The sequence below is a fragment of the Argopecten irradians genome, chromosome 4 (genome assembly GCF_041381155.1).
Source record: "Argopecten irradians isolate NY chromosome 4, Ai_NY, whole genome shotgun sequence".
In the NCBI taxonomy this organism is placed as follows: Eukaryota; Metazoa; Mollusca; class Bivalvia; order Pectinida; family Pectinidae; genus Argopecten; species Argopecten irradians.
In genome coordinates, this window is record NC_091137.1 from 16,811,441 (window position 1) to 16,827,312 (window position 15,872).

At 35.4% G+C, this 15,872-nt stretch overlaps 3 protein-coding genes across 3 annotated transcripts; 1 reads left to right on the forward strand and 2 right to left on the reverse strand.

Moving 5' to 3' along the window:
- LOC138322411 (uncharacterized) lies at positions 1-2,293 on the reverse strand. The gene is made up of 4 exons (XM_069266441.1): positions 2,198-2,293; positions 1,966-2,061; positions 716-817; positions 1-204 (listed from the first exon to the last, which is right to left on the reverse strand). The coding sequence occupies exons 1-4, from the start codon at positions 2,237-2,239 to the stop codon at positions 40-42; spliced, it is 405 nt and encodes a 134-aa protein (XP_069122542.1). The 5' UTR covers positions 2,240-2,293; the 3' UTR covers positions 1-39.
- Positions 2,294-7,632: 5,339 nt separating this feature from the next.
- Positions 7,633-10,220, reverse strand: LOC138322412 (uncharacterized). Its single transcript, XM_069266442.1, has 4 exons — positions 10,154-10,220; positions 9,620-9,715; positions 9,012-9,113; positions 7,633-7,817 (listed from the first exon to the last, which is right to left on the reverse strand). The coding sequence occupies exons 1-4, from the start codon at positions 10,193-10,195 to the stop codon at positions 7,653-7,655; spliced, it is 405 nt and encodes a 134-aa protein (XP_069122543.1). The 5' UTR covers positions 10,196-10,220; the 3' UTR covers positions 7,633-7,652.
- Positions 10,221-13,323: 3,103 nt separating this feature from the next.
- Positions 13,324-15,494, forward strand: LOC138320788 (uncharacterized). Its single transcript, XM_069264003.1, has 4 exons — positions 13,324-13,460; positions 14,632-14,727; positions 15,085-15,186; positions 15,296-15,494. The coding sequence occupies exons 1-4, from the start codon at positions 13,419-13,421 to the stop codon at positions 15,464-15,466; spliced, it is 411 nt and encodes a 136-aa protein (XP_069120104.1). The 5' UTR covers positions 13,324-13,418; the 3' UTR covers positions 15,467-15,494.
- The last annotated feature ends 378 nt before the right edge of the window (positions 15,495-15,872 follow it).

Below are 15,872 nucleotides of genomic sequence, written 5' to 3' on the forward strand. Positions count from 1 at the left end.
AATTGAAAGATTTGTTTATTTGTATTTACCATTTACATTCTATATTTCTGTTGACATGGTAGTTGTGTGGTGGTGATGTACAGCGGAAACCGTGTAAACAGACGCGCCTGCGCACATGTGCTCTACATGCTGACTAAGTTTCAAAACGTCGTCATGTGACATTGGCGTTTTTGTTCCCCTAGCGACCCACAACATCAGCTTTGACTGAAAACAATAAAAACATATTTTGTCATATATCTTTATTTCAAAACGTCTACAAAAGCAACTAGGTAACGTTATGTTTTTTTTGCAAACTCCAAATAAAGCTTTTCGGCATTATATTTAATTTGTTTGTCAATAACTTAAATGTGTTTCATGTTTCTATATTATATATCAACATGCGGATGGCTTTTCACACACATTGTAGTTCATGTGACAAGTACAAAACTTAACTAAACAACACTGATTAGATTTTCGTAAAGTTGATATCCTGACACCTTATTATAATCAATACATCGATACTACATGTATATCTTCAGCAACGATTCCAATATCGTTAATTTGTTATAATTATTTCATTAATGACGTAAAAACTTATTTTTCTTGTATTTTAAACAATTTTTCAGATATCTCAACATCGGTTTTTAATTCAACAAGCGATAAATTAGTATGCGATTATGATCACATATAACTACTTTGTGACGGTTTTTCTTTAGAATAAATAATGAGAAGTTACCTCGGCAGCCCGGAGCCCATCTTCTGTGTGAACATCTATTCCTTGATGTGAGGTTATTCTCTCGATGTAACAGTTGTTTCCCAACTTCATAACGAGGCGGTGCTGTAAATACAATGATGATTATTGGCCATTTCATAGGTAGCCGCCATTGTAAGATTTCGCCCATAAATATTATAGATGTTACTATGAAACGTAAACGCGATATGAATAGAACATCTTAAAGATAATGTTTCAAGTATGTTTTATTCGATGCACGTGAGTCTAATATAGACAACAACTGAGATAACATTTCTGTGGCATCTGAGGAAATATAGTTTCTTTACACAACATTAATTTATATATGCTTGCTCATAAAAATACAACATAAGCAATAAATCTATATTTGCAATTAATATTTAATTACACTATCATTTAATCACCTACATGTAATTGGACTGTTATTCCGTATTTCGGAAAGTCAGGATTCGAGAATGGATGGGATTTGTATGCATTGTCTCACTGAAATTCTTCAAATTGTTGTTCATTGTAAGTGTTTGATTCCATGTATCTACTACTTAATATGTTCATGCGATATTTCATGAAATTCGCTTTGATGTTTTCAGATTTGTTTGACAAGACTCACAAAAACTACACGTTTAAAACTACTAATTACCGTATGAAATAAATACAACATACTCATTTATGAACCTATATTTACATTTACTTGTAACTTCTACTGTATAAACTAACCAAGGCAAATTGAAGGATATGACGGTATAACCGACACCCAAAAGGTGACCTTTATGACGTCACTAATGTTGACGTGGTGACGTCAACTGATAACCGTCTAAATGGCTGTTCCATCTTGTTGATTAAATCGTCGTTGATAAACGGTTTTCATGGTCTAGCTTAAACAATGTTAATGCAGAGATCCTAAAATGAGTTGATAATGTAAATATAAGCATTAAATTATCTTTCTATGGCATCTATGGTCTATAAAGATGCCAGAGCTTTGCAGACAATCAAAGCTCTGGCATCTATATAGACCATAGATGCCATAGGAAGATAGTTTAATACTTAAATACGTTTGCATTTCCAAAAATGACAAACATTCGGTAGGTAGCTGCCTAGATAGAGAACGGTAATATAAGGCAAGCATAAAAACGTGCTCTCGTAACACTTATCACTGTCAGATCATGTGCTTATTTACAAACATAAGTAGATTATATATATTCTAGTTTAGCTGTTGATGTTATCCACTCAATACCTACTGTTTGGCCATCGTAGTAGAACAGTGCGGGATCAAGTTCGTTTGCTTCATGGTTGTGTTGGTGATGTGGTTTTGAGGTGGTAGTCTCGGCGTATATCTGGATACAAAATGGCGATATGTAACAACATTAATACGTCAAAAGTAAAAACATATTCAAGCTAATATCAAGATAAAATATATTGTCTGAAAATTTTGTTATTTCATTAAATATTGAGACTGAAATGCATCATAACCTGTGCAATGACACAGAGAGCAACAAATATAACAGCCTGCATGTTGGATTTCCAGGATAATGAGATTAGAATTCTCAGGGAATGAGATCTACAACCTGAAAAATGTGTCTACCTCTATATATGGATATAAGATAAGGCGTATGGGGCGCCGTAAAGGGACACAATGTTTGAAAAAAAGTTGCAGATAACAACTATAAAAGATTTGACCTTAAGTTCCATTTCGTGATCGTATTCCTTTTCGATGATTATAAAAAAAACCACTTTTTTCTTTAATATTTTTGTAGTTGCAGATAATTGACATATATGAAAAACATTTTCTGCAGACAATGCCATGAATGAAAAATCTAAAAATAACAATAATCTGAATACAATGTATATCAAATAGTGTTATGTGAATTAAAAAACAGTCATACACAGCTTCATATTTTAGAAGAATTACCATTGTACAATGTAGAACACGTTCACATGTGTTCACATATACTACAAATAACGCCTACACTGGAAATGAGGACATCTGTCGATGTTTGGACTGTCTGTACTGTATTATAATCTATGCTGTGTACATTTCATTTCATTTCAAAATATTTTATTTAAAGATATAATTTTGGATCGGGCAGCAGGCAAAGGCTATATATGCCCTCTCCACATGCTTGCATGCATGTATTATACATACAATTTAGAAACATATTTTATCTTTACAAGCATATTTGCTCTGGACTGGATGCATATTATGATATTCAATCCTTTTTTTGATTAACAACAATCATACATATTACTGAAAACACTTACAAATAGTTAGTCACATATATAATAAGAAGAAATTACGATGAAAAACATGCATATCTTCCTGTTGTATTAAACTTTAATTGATAACGTTCTTACTTGATTAATATTTGATTATTCAAAAGGTTCTGATTTTAACTTAACTAAATTTTGATTATAACTTATAACTTAAAACTTAAAACTTAATCCCTCAATGTCACTCTCACTCCGGACATTCATTGTAACTGGACAGCACTAAAATGTCCATAGTGTTTTACCACTAAGTGCCTACCTAGTCACAAATATACGGAGTATGAGCAACATTGAGGAAGTAAACACACATATATACATATATGCATGTATATTCATTTTTACATTCAATTCATATAGGGAAAGGAATTAATCAGTGTTATTTGGTTTATTCTTAACAATAGTGTTTTCATATGTCTTAGAGCCAAGTCACATCAACATATATGATACAGTAAAGGGTAAAGTAGGAGTAAATATAGTGTCAGTGCAGTTTAATTAATCAATATGTTAATTTACTTCAAAAATAATTTTAGCTATAAAGTCTACCTGTTGATTCAATGTATTTCTGAATGTATGCACACATTGCAGAATTAAGTTCATGACTGAGGTAATTGCTTCCCCTTGTTAGCAAGTTAAAATTATTTATTAGATGTAGATATATATATTTAAGTTGAGATTCAACTTAAGATTTAGTTGGATATCAATTAAAAGTTGTCTTTCGATTATAAATCTTGGGCAAAATAGAAAGAAGTGATAAATACCCTCAACAGAACTGCCACAGATACAAGAGAGTAATTATCAAAAAGATGATCTCTATATAAATCTGATTTGAATTGACTTGATTGGTTTCAAAGTTTGCATAAAATAATATTAAATAATCTAGATTCACTATATCTAAAAGCATCAGTACATAATTCATCAGCATTAGTGGATATGGCATGAAAGACTAGCTCCCTCTTAAGTTCACCTGATGATCTCATAGCAAAATAATTACAATCGGGTCTTGTGTACTTTCTGAATAGTCGTAGGTCACCAGAAGCCTAAAAAGAGAACATTTGTTTGTATGAGTACCATTTACTGAAAATCAGGTCACAGAGACCTAAAATCTGACATTTGATATAGAAGTATGGAAATCAGTAACATCTGTTCTCTTTAATTATTATTTATCAAAATCTTCAAGAGTTAATTTGTACGGCATTTGAGACATACTCGTGTTGCGTCTCCAGGGCAAATGTCTACTTGTCAGCGACGTAACAGTCGTGTGTATACATGAAGATGGGTTCCTTGTTATTATCTAATTTTATGTTGTACTAACATGAGTTACCAGTCATTAAGGGGCTGGGAGTGATATTCAGATATACAGAGTAGAGGGACGGATAGCGGACACACCCTGTGTCTGGTCCCATTTCGGGGCCAACCACAGCATTACTCTGTGTGCTTGTAATAACCATGCTTACACGTACATTGTAAGTTGAAATGTATATATGCATCACAGAATAAAATAAAACGTCGACACAATATTGGAGTCCTTCGTCTTTCAAGTCTACAACTACATCGACGTGAACCTCAGTTTGGGCCATAACAAGGTGGTAACATGAACAACGGAGGGGTATCAGTTTGGGCCAACACAAGGTGGTAACATGGGCAATGGAGGGGTATCAGTTTATGCCATAACAGGGTGATTACATGGGCAATGGAGGGGTATCAGTTTGGGCCATAACAGGGTGGTAACATGAATAACGGAAGGGTATCAGCTTGGGCCAAAACAAGGTGGTAACATGGGCAATGAATGGGTATCAGTTTAAGCCATAACATGGTGGTTACATCGGCAAAGGAGGGGTATCAGTTTGGGCCATAACAGGGTGATTACATGGGCAACGGAGGGGTATCAGTTTGGGCAATAACAGGGTGATTAAATTGGCAACGGAGGGGTATCAGTTTGGGCCATAACAGGGTGATTACATTGGCAACGGAGGGGTATCAGTTTGGGCCATAACAGGGTGATTACATGGACAACGGAGGGGTATCAGTTTGGGCAATAACAGGATGATTACATTGCAAACGGAAGGGTATCAGTTTGGGCCATAACAGGGTGATTACATGGGCAACGAAGGGGTATCAGTTTGGGCCATAAGAGGGTGATTACATGGGCAACAGAGAGGTATCAGTTTGGGCCATAACAGGGTGGTAACATGAATAACGGAAGGGTATCAGCTTGGGCCAAAACAAGGTGGTAACATGGGCAATGAATGGGTATCAGTTTAAGCCATAACATGGTGGTTACATGGGCAAAAGAGGGGTATCAGTTTGGGCCATAACAGGGTGATTACATGGGCAACTGAGGGGTATCAGTTTGGGCAATAACAGGGTGATTACATTGGCAACGGAGGGGTATCAGTTTGGGCCATAACAGGGTGATTACATGGGCAACGGAGGGGTATCAGTTTGGGCCATAACAGGGTGATTACATGGACAACGGCGGGGTATCAATTTGGGCCATAACAGGGTGATTACATGGGCAACTGAGGGGTATCAGTTTGGGCAATAACAGGGTGATTACATTGGCAACGGAGGGGTATCAGTTTGGGCCATAACAGGGTGATTACATGGGCAACGGAGGGGTATCAGTTTGGGCCATAACAGGGTGATTACATGGACAACGGCGGGGTATCAATTTGGGCAATAACAGGGTGATTACATTGGAAACGAAGGGGTATCAGTTTGGGCCGTAACAGGGTGATTACATTGGAAACGGAGGGGTATCAGTTTGGGCCATAACAGGGTGATTACATTGGCAACGGAGGGGTATCAGTTTAAGCCACAACATGGTGGTTACATGGGCAAAGGATGGGTATCAGTTTGGGCCATAACAGGGTGAATACATGGGCAACGGAGGGGTATCAGTTTGGGCCATAACAGGGTGATTACATTGGCAACGGAGGGGCATCAGTTTGGGTCATAACAGGGTTATTACATGGACAACGGAGGGGTATCAGTTTGGGCCATAACAGGGTGGTTACTAGGGGATCGACGGGCTGATTGGCTGCTTCTTTTTCTTCATATACAATGAATAAAAAATCCGAGAATGGCGCGAAAATCCGACGTTATCATGACGTCTCAATAGTGACGTCCACGTTGCGTATTGAATAAGAAAAAGTAATCCATTGGAAAATCAGTGAAATTGACGTGTAAACGTAATTTATGTAATCAGGTAGTCTGAAATATTAATTATAAGCATTGATGTAATTATTTATTAACCTTCATCGGGTTAAGAAATACATTTTGTTTGCAAACTTTTGTGAGAATTTGCTTCGCGGATACAAACAGTTTGCAAACAAAATTTCTTTCATACCCCTATGAAGTTAAAAAATAGTAACATCAATGCTTAAATATTTACATTTTCACTGCAGTCCCACTATGCGACCTTACCAAGCGCAGTTTTCATTCTTATAGTCATTGAACTTCAAGCGCTTATTATTATTATTGTAAAGTCATAATTGTCATGCCAGCGATCACGGAAAACGGCTGTTCAAATGGCTGTTCCATCCATGACGATAACGAATGATGAATTTATCATAGATGCAAAAAATCCCTTTTAATTGCATCATACAATTGTAACCAAATGTAAATATTAGCAGCACGCTTCATAGAATTTGCCTCTGTCCAGTTGGCATTCATATTGGCTATGAATGCCAACTGAATGCCGTCCAATGCTTAGGTGCGTATATAGGCAAAGGAGACGTATCGAGGTTGGCGTCAAGTAATCTAATATAGGGATACAAGCAACTTGGGGTCACGGACATATGAAAAGTTAGCCGAAACATTAACTTTCTTTCTCCACCCATGATAACATCGGTGGTGGAGTGGGTGTAAAGTTAAATGGAAATATAATAATTATTCATGTTGGTCCAAGTGTAATAATGGAGAAGTTGTTTTTACAGATTTGTCGAAGGAATCGTATATTCAATATGAAGGTATTTTGTGAGAAGTAAGAAATCATGGACAATATTTGTCACAGTGTTCAATTTTTTAAGCTGACGTAAAGTCAGATCCTAATAATTCTGCTGCAACCAAACTTGTTTCTCTCCTTTAATAGCGTCAGTGCTACATGTATGTTCTGACAGCACCGTAGACCATACTGGTCTGGCAACAATCACTTTATAAACTGAAATCAGGTGTAATATTTGCCATTCAAACTGTAGTTGGTTAAGACGAAACTACCAATTAATCTGGGTTCTTTCCTTTAGTTGCATCAGGAATTCTTATAGTTGTCAATCATGAAGCTGTTTTGGTTATTTTGTTTTTATTATTATTTCAAACTTATCTTAGTGATTCATTGATACTGTGTTTAAATGTTTATACACTTCATATTACGTCGCAATATCCAGGTTAGATACGTGACTTCCCATTGGCTCAATATCTGGGCGTCTTTATTAAAGACACTAAGTCTGACATGTTTATACACTTTTAAGAAAAATATCTATTTTCTAAATTTCCTGAAATGCGTGCTTTCGTCATATGACGGCTTAGGCAAGAATGATTTCAGACCTCCACCAATGGGTCACATCTTAATTATGTTTTTTTTCTGTTATAATTATGTTCATTTTCTATAGGTCGTATTGGTGTATTATTACAACACTGTATTAGCATTATATAACTTTATTCAAACAATTGGAGCCATAGTCGTGGTATGATAATGATGAAGAGGTGACACGACGTAAACTGGCAGTCCTGAGCACATGGTTTCCACGTGTACACTCAAAGCCTTGACGTCATTGTGGTTCATTAGTGTATGGTTTCCCTTGGCAACTAGGATCATGAGGCTATCCTGGAAGCGACACAATTATAGTTTTGTATTTATTTTGAATTCAACTGCGGTTTGATATGTATTAAACCTTAAGATCACGCTCTTTTATTCACTATGTAGTCAGGAATTTCAAAACATTTTCTTAATTCTAACGATATTAAATTGCTATAACATCTTAAAATGCCGCTGACTTTGCTTGTCATCAATCAATTGTAAATCAATTGTAGACTGGCCAATCATTTTAGATGGTGTTGCATCTTTAGTTTGTCGTCATATTTAGCGTTAGAAACTTATTAATGATAAGTGATAAACTATATATAGTAATGGCTCGCAGACCATTCCGTTAACCTATACTTACCTACCTCTAACTTCAGAGACCCACTGACCATTCCGTTAATACCCTATAGTTACATACCTCTAACTTCAGAGACCCACTGACCATTCCGTTAATAACCTATAATTACATACCTTTAACTTCAGACCCACTGGCCATTCCGTTAATACCTTATACCTTATAGTTACCTACCTCTAACTTCAGAGACTCACAGACCATTCCGTTAATACCCTATAGTTACATACCTCTTACTTCAGAGACTCACAGACCATTCCGTTAATAACCTATAATTACATACCTTTAACTTCAGAGACTCACAGACCATTCCGTTAATACCCTATAGTAACATACCTCTAACTTCAGAGACTCACAGACCATTCCGTTAATACCTTATAGTTACATACCTCTAACTTCAGAGACTCACAGACCATTCCGTTAATACCCTATAGTTACATACCTCTAACTTCAGAGACTCACAGACCATTCCGTTAATACCCTATAGTTACATACCTCTAACTTCAGAGACTCACAGACCATTCCGTTAATACCCTATAGTAACATACTTCTAACTTCAGAGACTCACAGACCATTCCGTTAATACCCTATAGTTACATACCTCTAACTTCAGAGACTCACAGACCATTCCGTTAATACCCTATAGTAACATACCTCTTACTTCAGAGACTCACAGACCATTCCATTAATACCCTATAGTTACCTACCTCTAACTTCAGAGACTCACAAACCACTCCGTTAATACCCTATAGTAACATACTTCTAACTTCAGAGACTCACAGACCATTCCGTTAATACCCTATAGTTACATACCTCTAACTTCAGAGACTCACAGACCATTCCGTTAATACCCTATAGTAACATACCTCTAACTTCAGAAGTCCAGCCTCTGTGTGTACCTGCGGTCTAGATGACACTCTCAGTTTCTGTATATAACATTGGTGTCCCCTTTTCATCACCATTTCATGCTGTCAACACAATAATGCGCCATTTAAACGATAATCAGACATTAAGATTAATAGAAGTAGATTATGCATGATAATTATTTTGCGGTTACCGTCTTTTAGTGTTGTAGTATAGGTATTCTTTTCCATAATGCCGTTTTTGCATATTACATTATCTGCCTTCTGATGGATTGTATTGATTATAACTTCATCACCTTTATAAAAATGGGCCTGTCTAGGTTAGTATGAGAGGAACGACATTAACAAACACATGAGCTACTTGTAACGGTATGTAACTCTATCATATATACTAATTTAGAATTGATAATACTTATACTTATTGATATATGAATAAGTCAATTTTTTTCCAGATATGGTTCCGGGACAAAAGAAAAGTGATAAACACGTCCAAGTCACACAATTAATGTCTGGTTTATGGTCGAGTAAGTCTGGCTATCACTAAAGGAGAATACGATACAAAAGTTCTGATAATATCGACATTTTATGATGATCTGCACGTATATACATACCGATAGAGCGTCATAATAAAACAATGCCTGATCAAACTCGTTTGATTCGTGGATATGGGGACGGTGTGTCGATGGTATTGTAGTCATGGTATATATCTGTAATCAAATAACATTGTCTAAAGAAGGCATATTAACATTGCTGTCACATGAATTTGGTAAGAGAGCACCTGCTATCTGTCACCAATCTCCATTAATTCAAAATTGATGTTTTCTAGAAGTGTTAATTTTTTGTTATCATGTGTATTAAAACGTATTATAATATACAATGTAGGAATTAAATCATAAAAACAACAGTTGTGTACTAAATAATGTAAAATGTCATCAAACCCTAAATTGATTCTCGTCACACAGCAGCTCCACGTTAGATGAATGTGAAATACTTTTTACCATTTATATAACACATTTAATCAAAATAACATCAAAAGCACGCATTTCAGAAAATGTAGAAGATAAATCACCAATGTGTATCAAACTTTTTTTTTCGTTGTCATTTGACATTGTCTACTTTCTTTAAACGACTGATTTAACACTTACCTGCCCAATCAGGCACAAGGCTACGGCTAACGCACAGTACATGTTGGTAAGGACTGGCTGGGTTATGTCTCCACATACTGTCTCACACTTATATACAACAACACCGCAAGGTTCTTAGGGCAAACTTGATAAAAAGTCGCACATGTAGTTCCAATCTACAGATGGTGACAATTGTTATATGTTGTTTAACCGATTTGATACAATTAGGTCCGATAAAGTAATCGATAGGAAGTAATAATTTAAATCACAGGTTTGTCTTAAGCTAACATTTTCTTTTCTTTGTTTTTCATTATCTGTATCACATAACACGTGCGTGAACAATTTTAACATTACACGAAAATATCAGACAGTTCAACAAATAAATTAACAAATAATTTTAGAATTTTGTTATGTATGAGACTAATTACATGTAGTTATTAAATAAGGGAGATAACTCCTATAGCTAAATGTATATTACATGTATCAATATACATTCTATAAAGGTCATATCATTAATTTAGGTTATAGAACATACATGTTTGTTAACATGTTGATTATAAGTAGGGATCTAGAATGATCTATTTCCATCACGTTCTGTGTGTTTATTTGTTTACTGTGTAAGGGGCCGCGGTGGCCGAGTGGTTAAGATGTCTCGACATATTACCCCCGGGACCCTTTTGACGGAAAAAATAAAGTTATTTTTATCCTTAAAAAAAGATGTATCGGCATATTACCACAAGCCCTCCACCTCTGGGTCACGGGTTCGAGTCCCATTAAATTAAATTGTGTTTGGAATTTAGCTGCTGGTTTCTCATTTCTGTTATTCTTGGTCGTAACAACATCTAAAAATTGACACAACATATACATAGGTGTACATACAGTCAAGAAATAGTCGGATTTCTCGTAGAAATTCCTGACCTTGCACTTGCGCTCACGAAACACTCCTGCCACAAACATTTTACATAAATAATATCCTTTTAAGCACAGACGTCGACCAAGATCAGTTTTGTTGTCTTTTTTTTTTTAAATTTCTTGCCAAATGTTGCGAATTCTAATACCAGTTAACATTTTTATACCGATTATCACAATACACTATCAGGTTTTTGACTATTTCAAATTCAAGCAATATCAAAGAAACACAATTTAACAAAGGATGGCAATTTATTGATTATTACTCGTGCCCTATCCGGGTCTCAATCTGACGATCTACAACACCCCATCGCCTAGCCAAACATACCTGCCGCGCCACATACACGTCCCCAAAAAAGGACGTTTCAATATAATGACGAAGTGGTAGTCGATTCGATATGACAACATGATCACTGTGAAAATTGTCCATTTAATGTTTTTATTTGAATTCCTGGATCGCATTATTTATACATACATGGATACGAATTGCACACATTTTATATGAAATTAAAGCAATATTAACATTAAACCTCCTTTTTTTCGGACATTCTAAAAAGATGTACGTATTTCCCACGAGGTATAGATACACCTAATATCGAGGTTACTTGTGCATATCATGATTGTCCTGCAGGTAGGGTATTGGAATTGTACCTGCTGGCCCTATTGCATAATCTTAAATGGAGACCTAATTTAGAAATCTTATCTTTTCTCGTCTTCCTAACTAACTTATTTTTTCTAATGTCTCCGTTGACACCGCGTCACTTTTGGCCTTCTGTTGACCGCTAGCCCCTGTGAGGAAGGCTATGGATTCTGTCCCCTAGCCGAGACCAGCCAAAATCTATAAAAATGGTAATTTCTGCTCTTGGACGACTGGTTTGCCTGTTGTCAGTATAATGTGACGGGTGGGGTAAAATTGCTTGATGTCTTCGGCGGCATGCATCAGTAATATAGCACTATAAAAAGGCAAGAGTTCCACTATACGAGAAGAAACAACATGAATATACCGCAGTCTTCCACAACACACACCCGCACTACATACACGCAATATCACATACATAGGAGGCCATCGTTACATGATCCTGGCTGTTAGTATAGGACGTTAAGTTAGTCGAACAAACAAACAGAGCATATCATACATAATACATCAACAAAATCTCAAATATATAATAACTCGACAGATTTGTTTCGCGAAGCTCAGTCTTTGACAACATAATTAACAAACTTAGTTGCACTTGTGCACACCGTACTACAGATTTTTTATTGCTGAAAAGCCATACTGTATGACACTAATTTCACATATAATCGAATGACGCAACTGCCAGCATATGGCTGTTCCCTTCCCGAATATAGCCGAGATCGTGACTTAATTATGTGACACGGTCATGGCGGTTCTATAATGTGTTATATAGGTCAGTTGACCACAATACAGGACACACAAGGGAGATTTTCTCGTCACAGACCCTTCTGGAAATTCACATTTTGCTACATTAACGTCACTTTACAATAGAATATTAAAAACAATAGGATATATGTTGATACTGTAAACTTCTGTATTTTATCGCGTAATTTCACGAGTGAGCTCGGACTTCAATTCAAAAGTTTCGCGAAGATCTTGAATTAGTGTATTCACGAATCTGTTGAAAATGCCTAAATCGTGAAATATTGTATACGGAAAAATAAAGTGTTTACAATGACATAAAGGAATAACAATTGATTCCAATTAAAACCTGCTTAAAGAATGACTTAACATGGTCTGTGTATTTGTTATTGCTTTAAATCAATGAAAAAATACTAAATTAAATGAATTAATAATACTACTGGTATCCAATCAGTTGTCCTGACGGTATAGTAGTTGTGTGCATAGTCTACGATTTCCGAATGTCTAGAGCTGCTAACGAATATTTCATGATGGTGTTGTTTTGTTTACGTGAAAGTAATGTGTTTCGTGAGATGAAACAATTCATTTTTTCCCAAATCTTGACTACTGTTCCTTCACGACTACTGGCAGGGACCTAGTGCATGTTTTATCTATTAATCAATTAAAAAACGAATAGAATAAAAATCATGGTTGAATTTATCTTATAAAGATAAAACACATTTCTAATGATATGATTTTACATTATTTATTGGAAACTGTATAGTTTCAATGTGTTTTTTTCCGACACAATTATAAAAAATATATACATGATCAGATATAATCTTTCAACATTTCAAAGAGAGACGGGACTAAATTTGACCTTGCTTATCAGCGTATAGAGCACTTCAGAACGGGCCGAATTCCCTGTGAGGACCTCTGTGTATATCAATACATTTATATAATCTGTTGTCACTGATAGACCATTCTTGTTGAGCTTGACTCCTTCGTCCTGTCAGCAAGATGTTCTGCGTGCTGGCTTTAGCCTTTTGCCTTGTTGGGCAGGTATGATTTACACTAAAAATTGAAGAATGATAATGTAGATCGATAATTTAAATGTATTTGCATTGCTTTTCATGAAAATGTATGAAATATTTCTGTAATTTCAGAAACTTTAAATTGATTAAATACATTTATCTTTGTCACACAATGAACATGTTATGTGAATTTGACATTTTCCCGCTGTGTCCAATACATGATTGATGTCAGTGATAATAGTCAAATGAGATCAACTTAGGCAAACTGATGTTCTATTTCCTCTAAAACCCAAACACTTTCGGAATATTTTGCTATATTAAAAGAAATTAAAAAGGCTGGTGTCATGTATTTGTTGTTAATGATTTTATAGAATGACAACATCTCCATAGTTCATCGACATTTAATAGGTTTTAGCTCTGCACCAATAAGTTATAAGGATATACCCGGTTTGTAAATACAAGTATGATAAAAACGGAAACGTGATTAAAAGTGAATAATGTCATTTATCTCAGTTGTAAATAACGGTATAATTATCACGTTTAGTACCTAATTGTAAAACTGTTAACTGTTAAAATATATACATGAATCTAACAAAATAATAGGAACCCCTTTTACATAAAGACAGGACTAAACTTTCGCCAACCTATAAGCGGGGAGTTAGATATCTATCCAAGTCTCCGGTTATATACCACGTATATAGTTTACAAACCAGTGATATGTCACTCATTCCTGCTACGGTTGATTGTCATGTGATGTTGCTCTACCTACCGACCACCATCGCTTGTGTATGTTATGTTGTCATGTGGGGTATCTACTACTCCTTCTTAAATCAATTAATACCTGTTGTTTTTTTAAGCTTATTAGCGTGTGATGTCTGGTTTTTAGATATGTGGAATGACTGTAATTCCATATTTAGTTATTATTATGTGATGTCGTTTATAGATATGTGGAATGACTATAATTCTATCTTTGGTTATCACAATGTATTAGTTGATGTCGTTTAAAAATATGTGGAATAAATACAATTCTATCTTTAGTTATTATATTGTATTATGTGATGTAGTTTATAGATATGTGGAATGACTATAATTCTATCTTTAGCTATAACACTCTATTATGTAATGTCGTTTATAGATATGTGGAATGACTATAATTCTATCTTTAGCTATAACAATGTATTATGTGATGTCGTTTATAGATATGTGGAATGACTACTGTTTCGCCTACCGGCCACCACCATGTGCATGAATCGAACGAGTTCGACCAAGGCCTTTTTTATTATGATGCCCGTTCGGTATGGATTTTATTCAAATACTAACATATTGTAACATGGTTGTCAAGCAATCGTTGCATTTGATTTATTTAGTATGTTAACTTTTAATCGATATATGTTCAGTGTTTGATATTTTTATTTGAAGAAACCATACCCTAACAATCCTTTTAGATTACGCAGCATTATTCTTTTCATCTTTCAATTTTATATAAAACTATAAGAATTCCGTTGCATTTTGTCCACTTTAAACTTAAGACGACACAATAAGTTAATAAATCCCATGATATCTGTGATTCCTTCAGTTGAAGCTGCATACAAAGTGTTTATATTATTTCTGTGTCTATCAAACTTATTTTGTTTTTAACCTTGAACCCTTAGCATCAAATGGTCCTTAAACTGGGAGGTAAATGCTACATTGAAAGGTTAAAGGGATCCGTGCGCCCTCAAGTACACACTACCGACGGGCTCATGAAATTAGAGGTAAATACTTAATTGCAAAAATACGTTTCATTTCTTTTCATTTCATATTTTTCAGACAAGTCGGTAATTAATTTGTATGTGATAATCATCCATTTCCGTTTTCTTTCAGGGTAACCTGATGTATCTCGTAGCCAAGGGAACTCACACACAAATGTCACATGACGATTTGAATGACTTGAGTGTGCACGTGGAACACATGTGCTCTGGTTTGGACGTATTCACGGTAGCTCATCCCCATCATCACACTACCATGCCCACAACAATGGGTGTTATTGGTTAAATAAATCATATGTATATATATATATAAATTTTATTAATTATTGTTTATCTGCAAAGGTTCGGTCTACATTCGGTACAACTACCAAAAAATGTGCAAACATTTCGGAAACCGACAGTAAAATGAAGATAAACTCTGAAGCGACTCACATAAAAGAAAACTTGTGCATTCAGGTCGAAATTTCCATCTGGCTAGTACGCTGGTTAACTTCGAGTCAAATAGGTCAATATCGGTCAAAACCCCGAATGGATTCCGTTTTGTTCTTTTAGAGTTGATATTCACAAAGCAATCCTTAGAACTACAACGTCCCTTTATGTAGAAAATGAGAACCGCATTATAAATGACAGGTTCTTGAACGGTAATGATTACGTCCGCTTTGTCTTGTTTACAGGACTTCAAAAACAATATA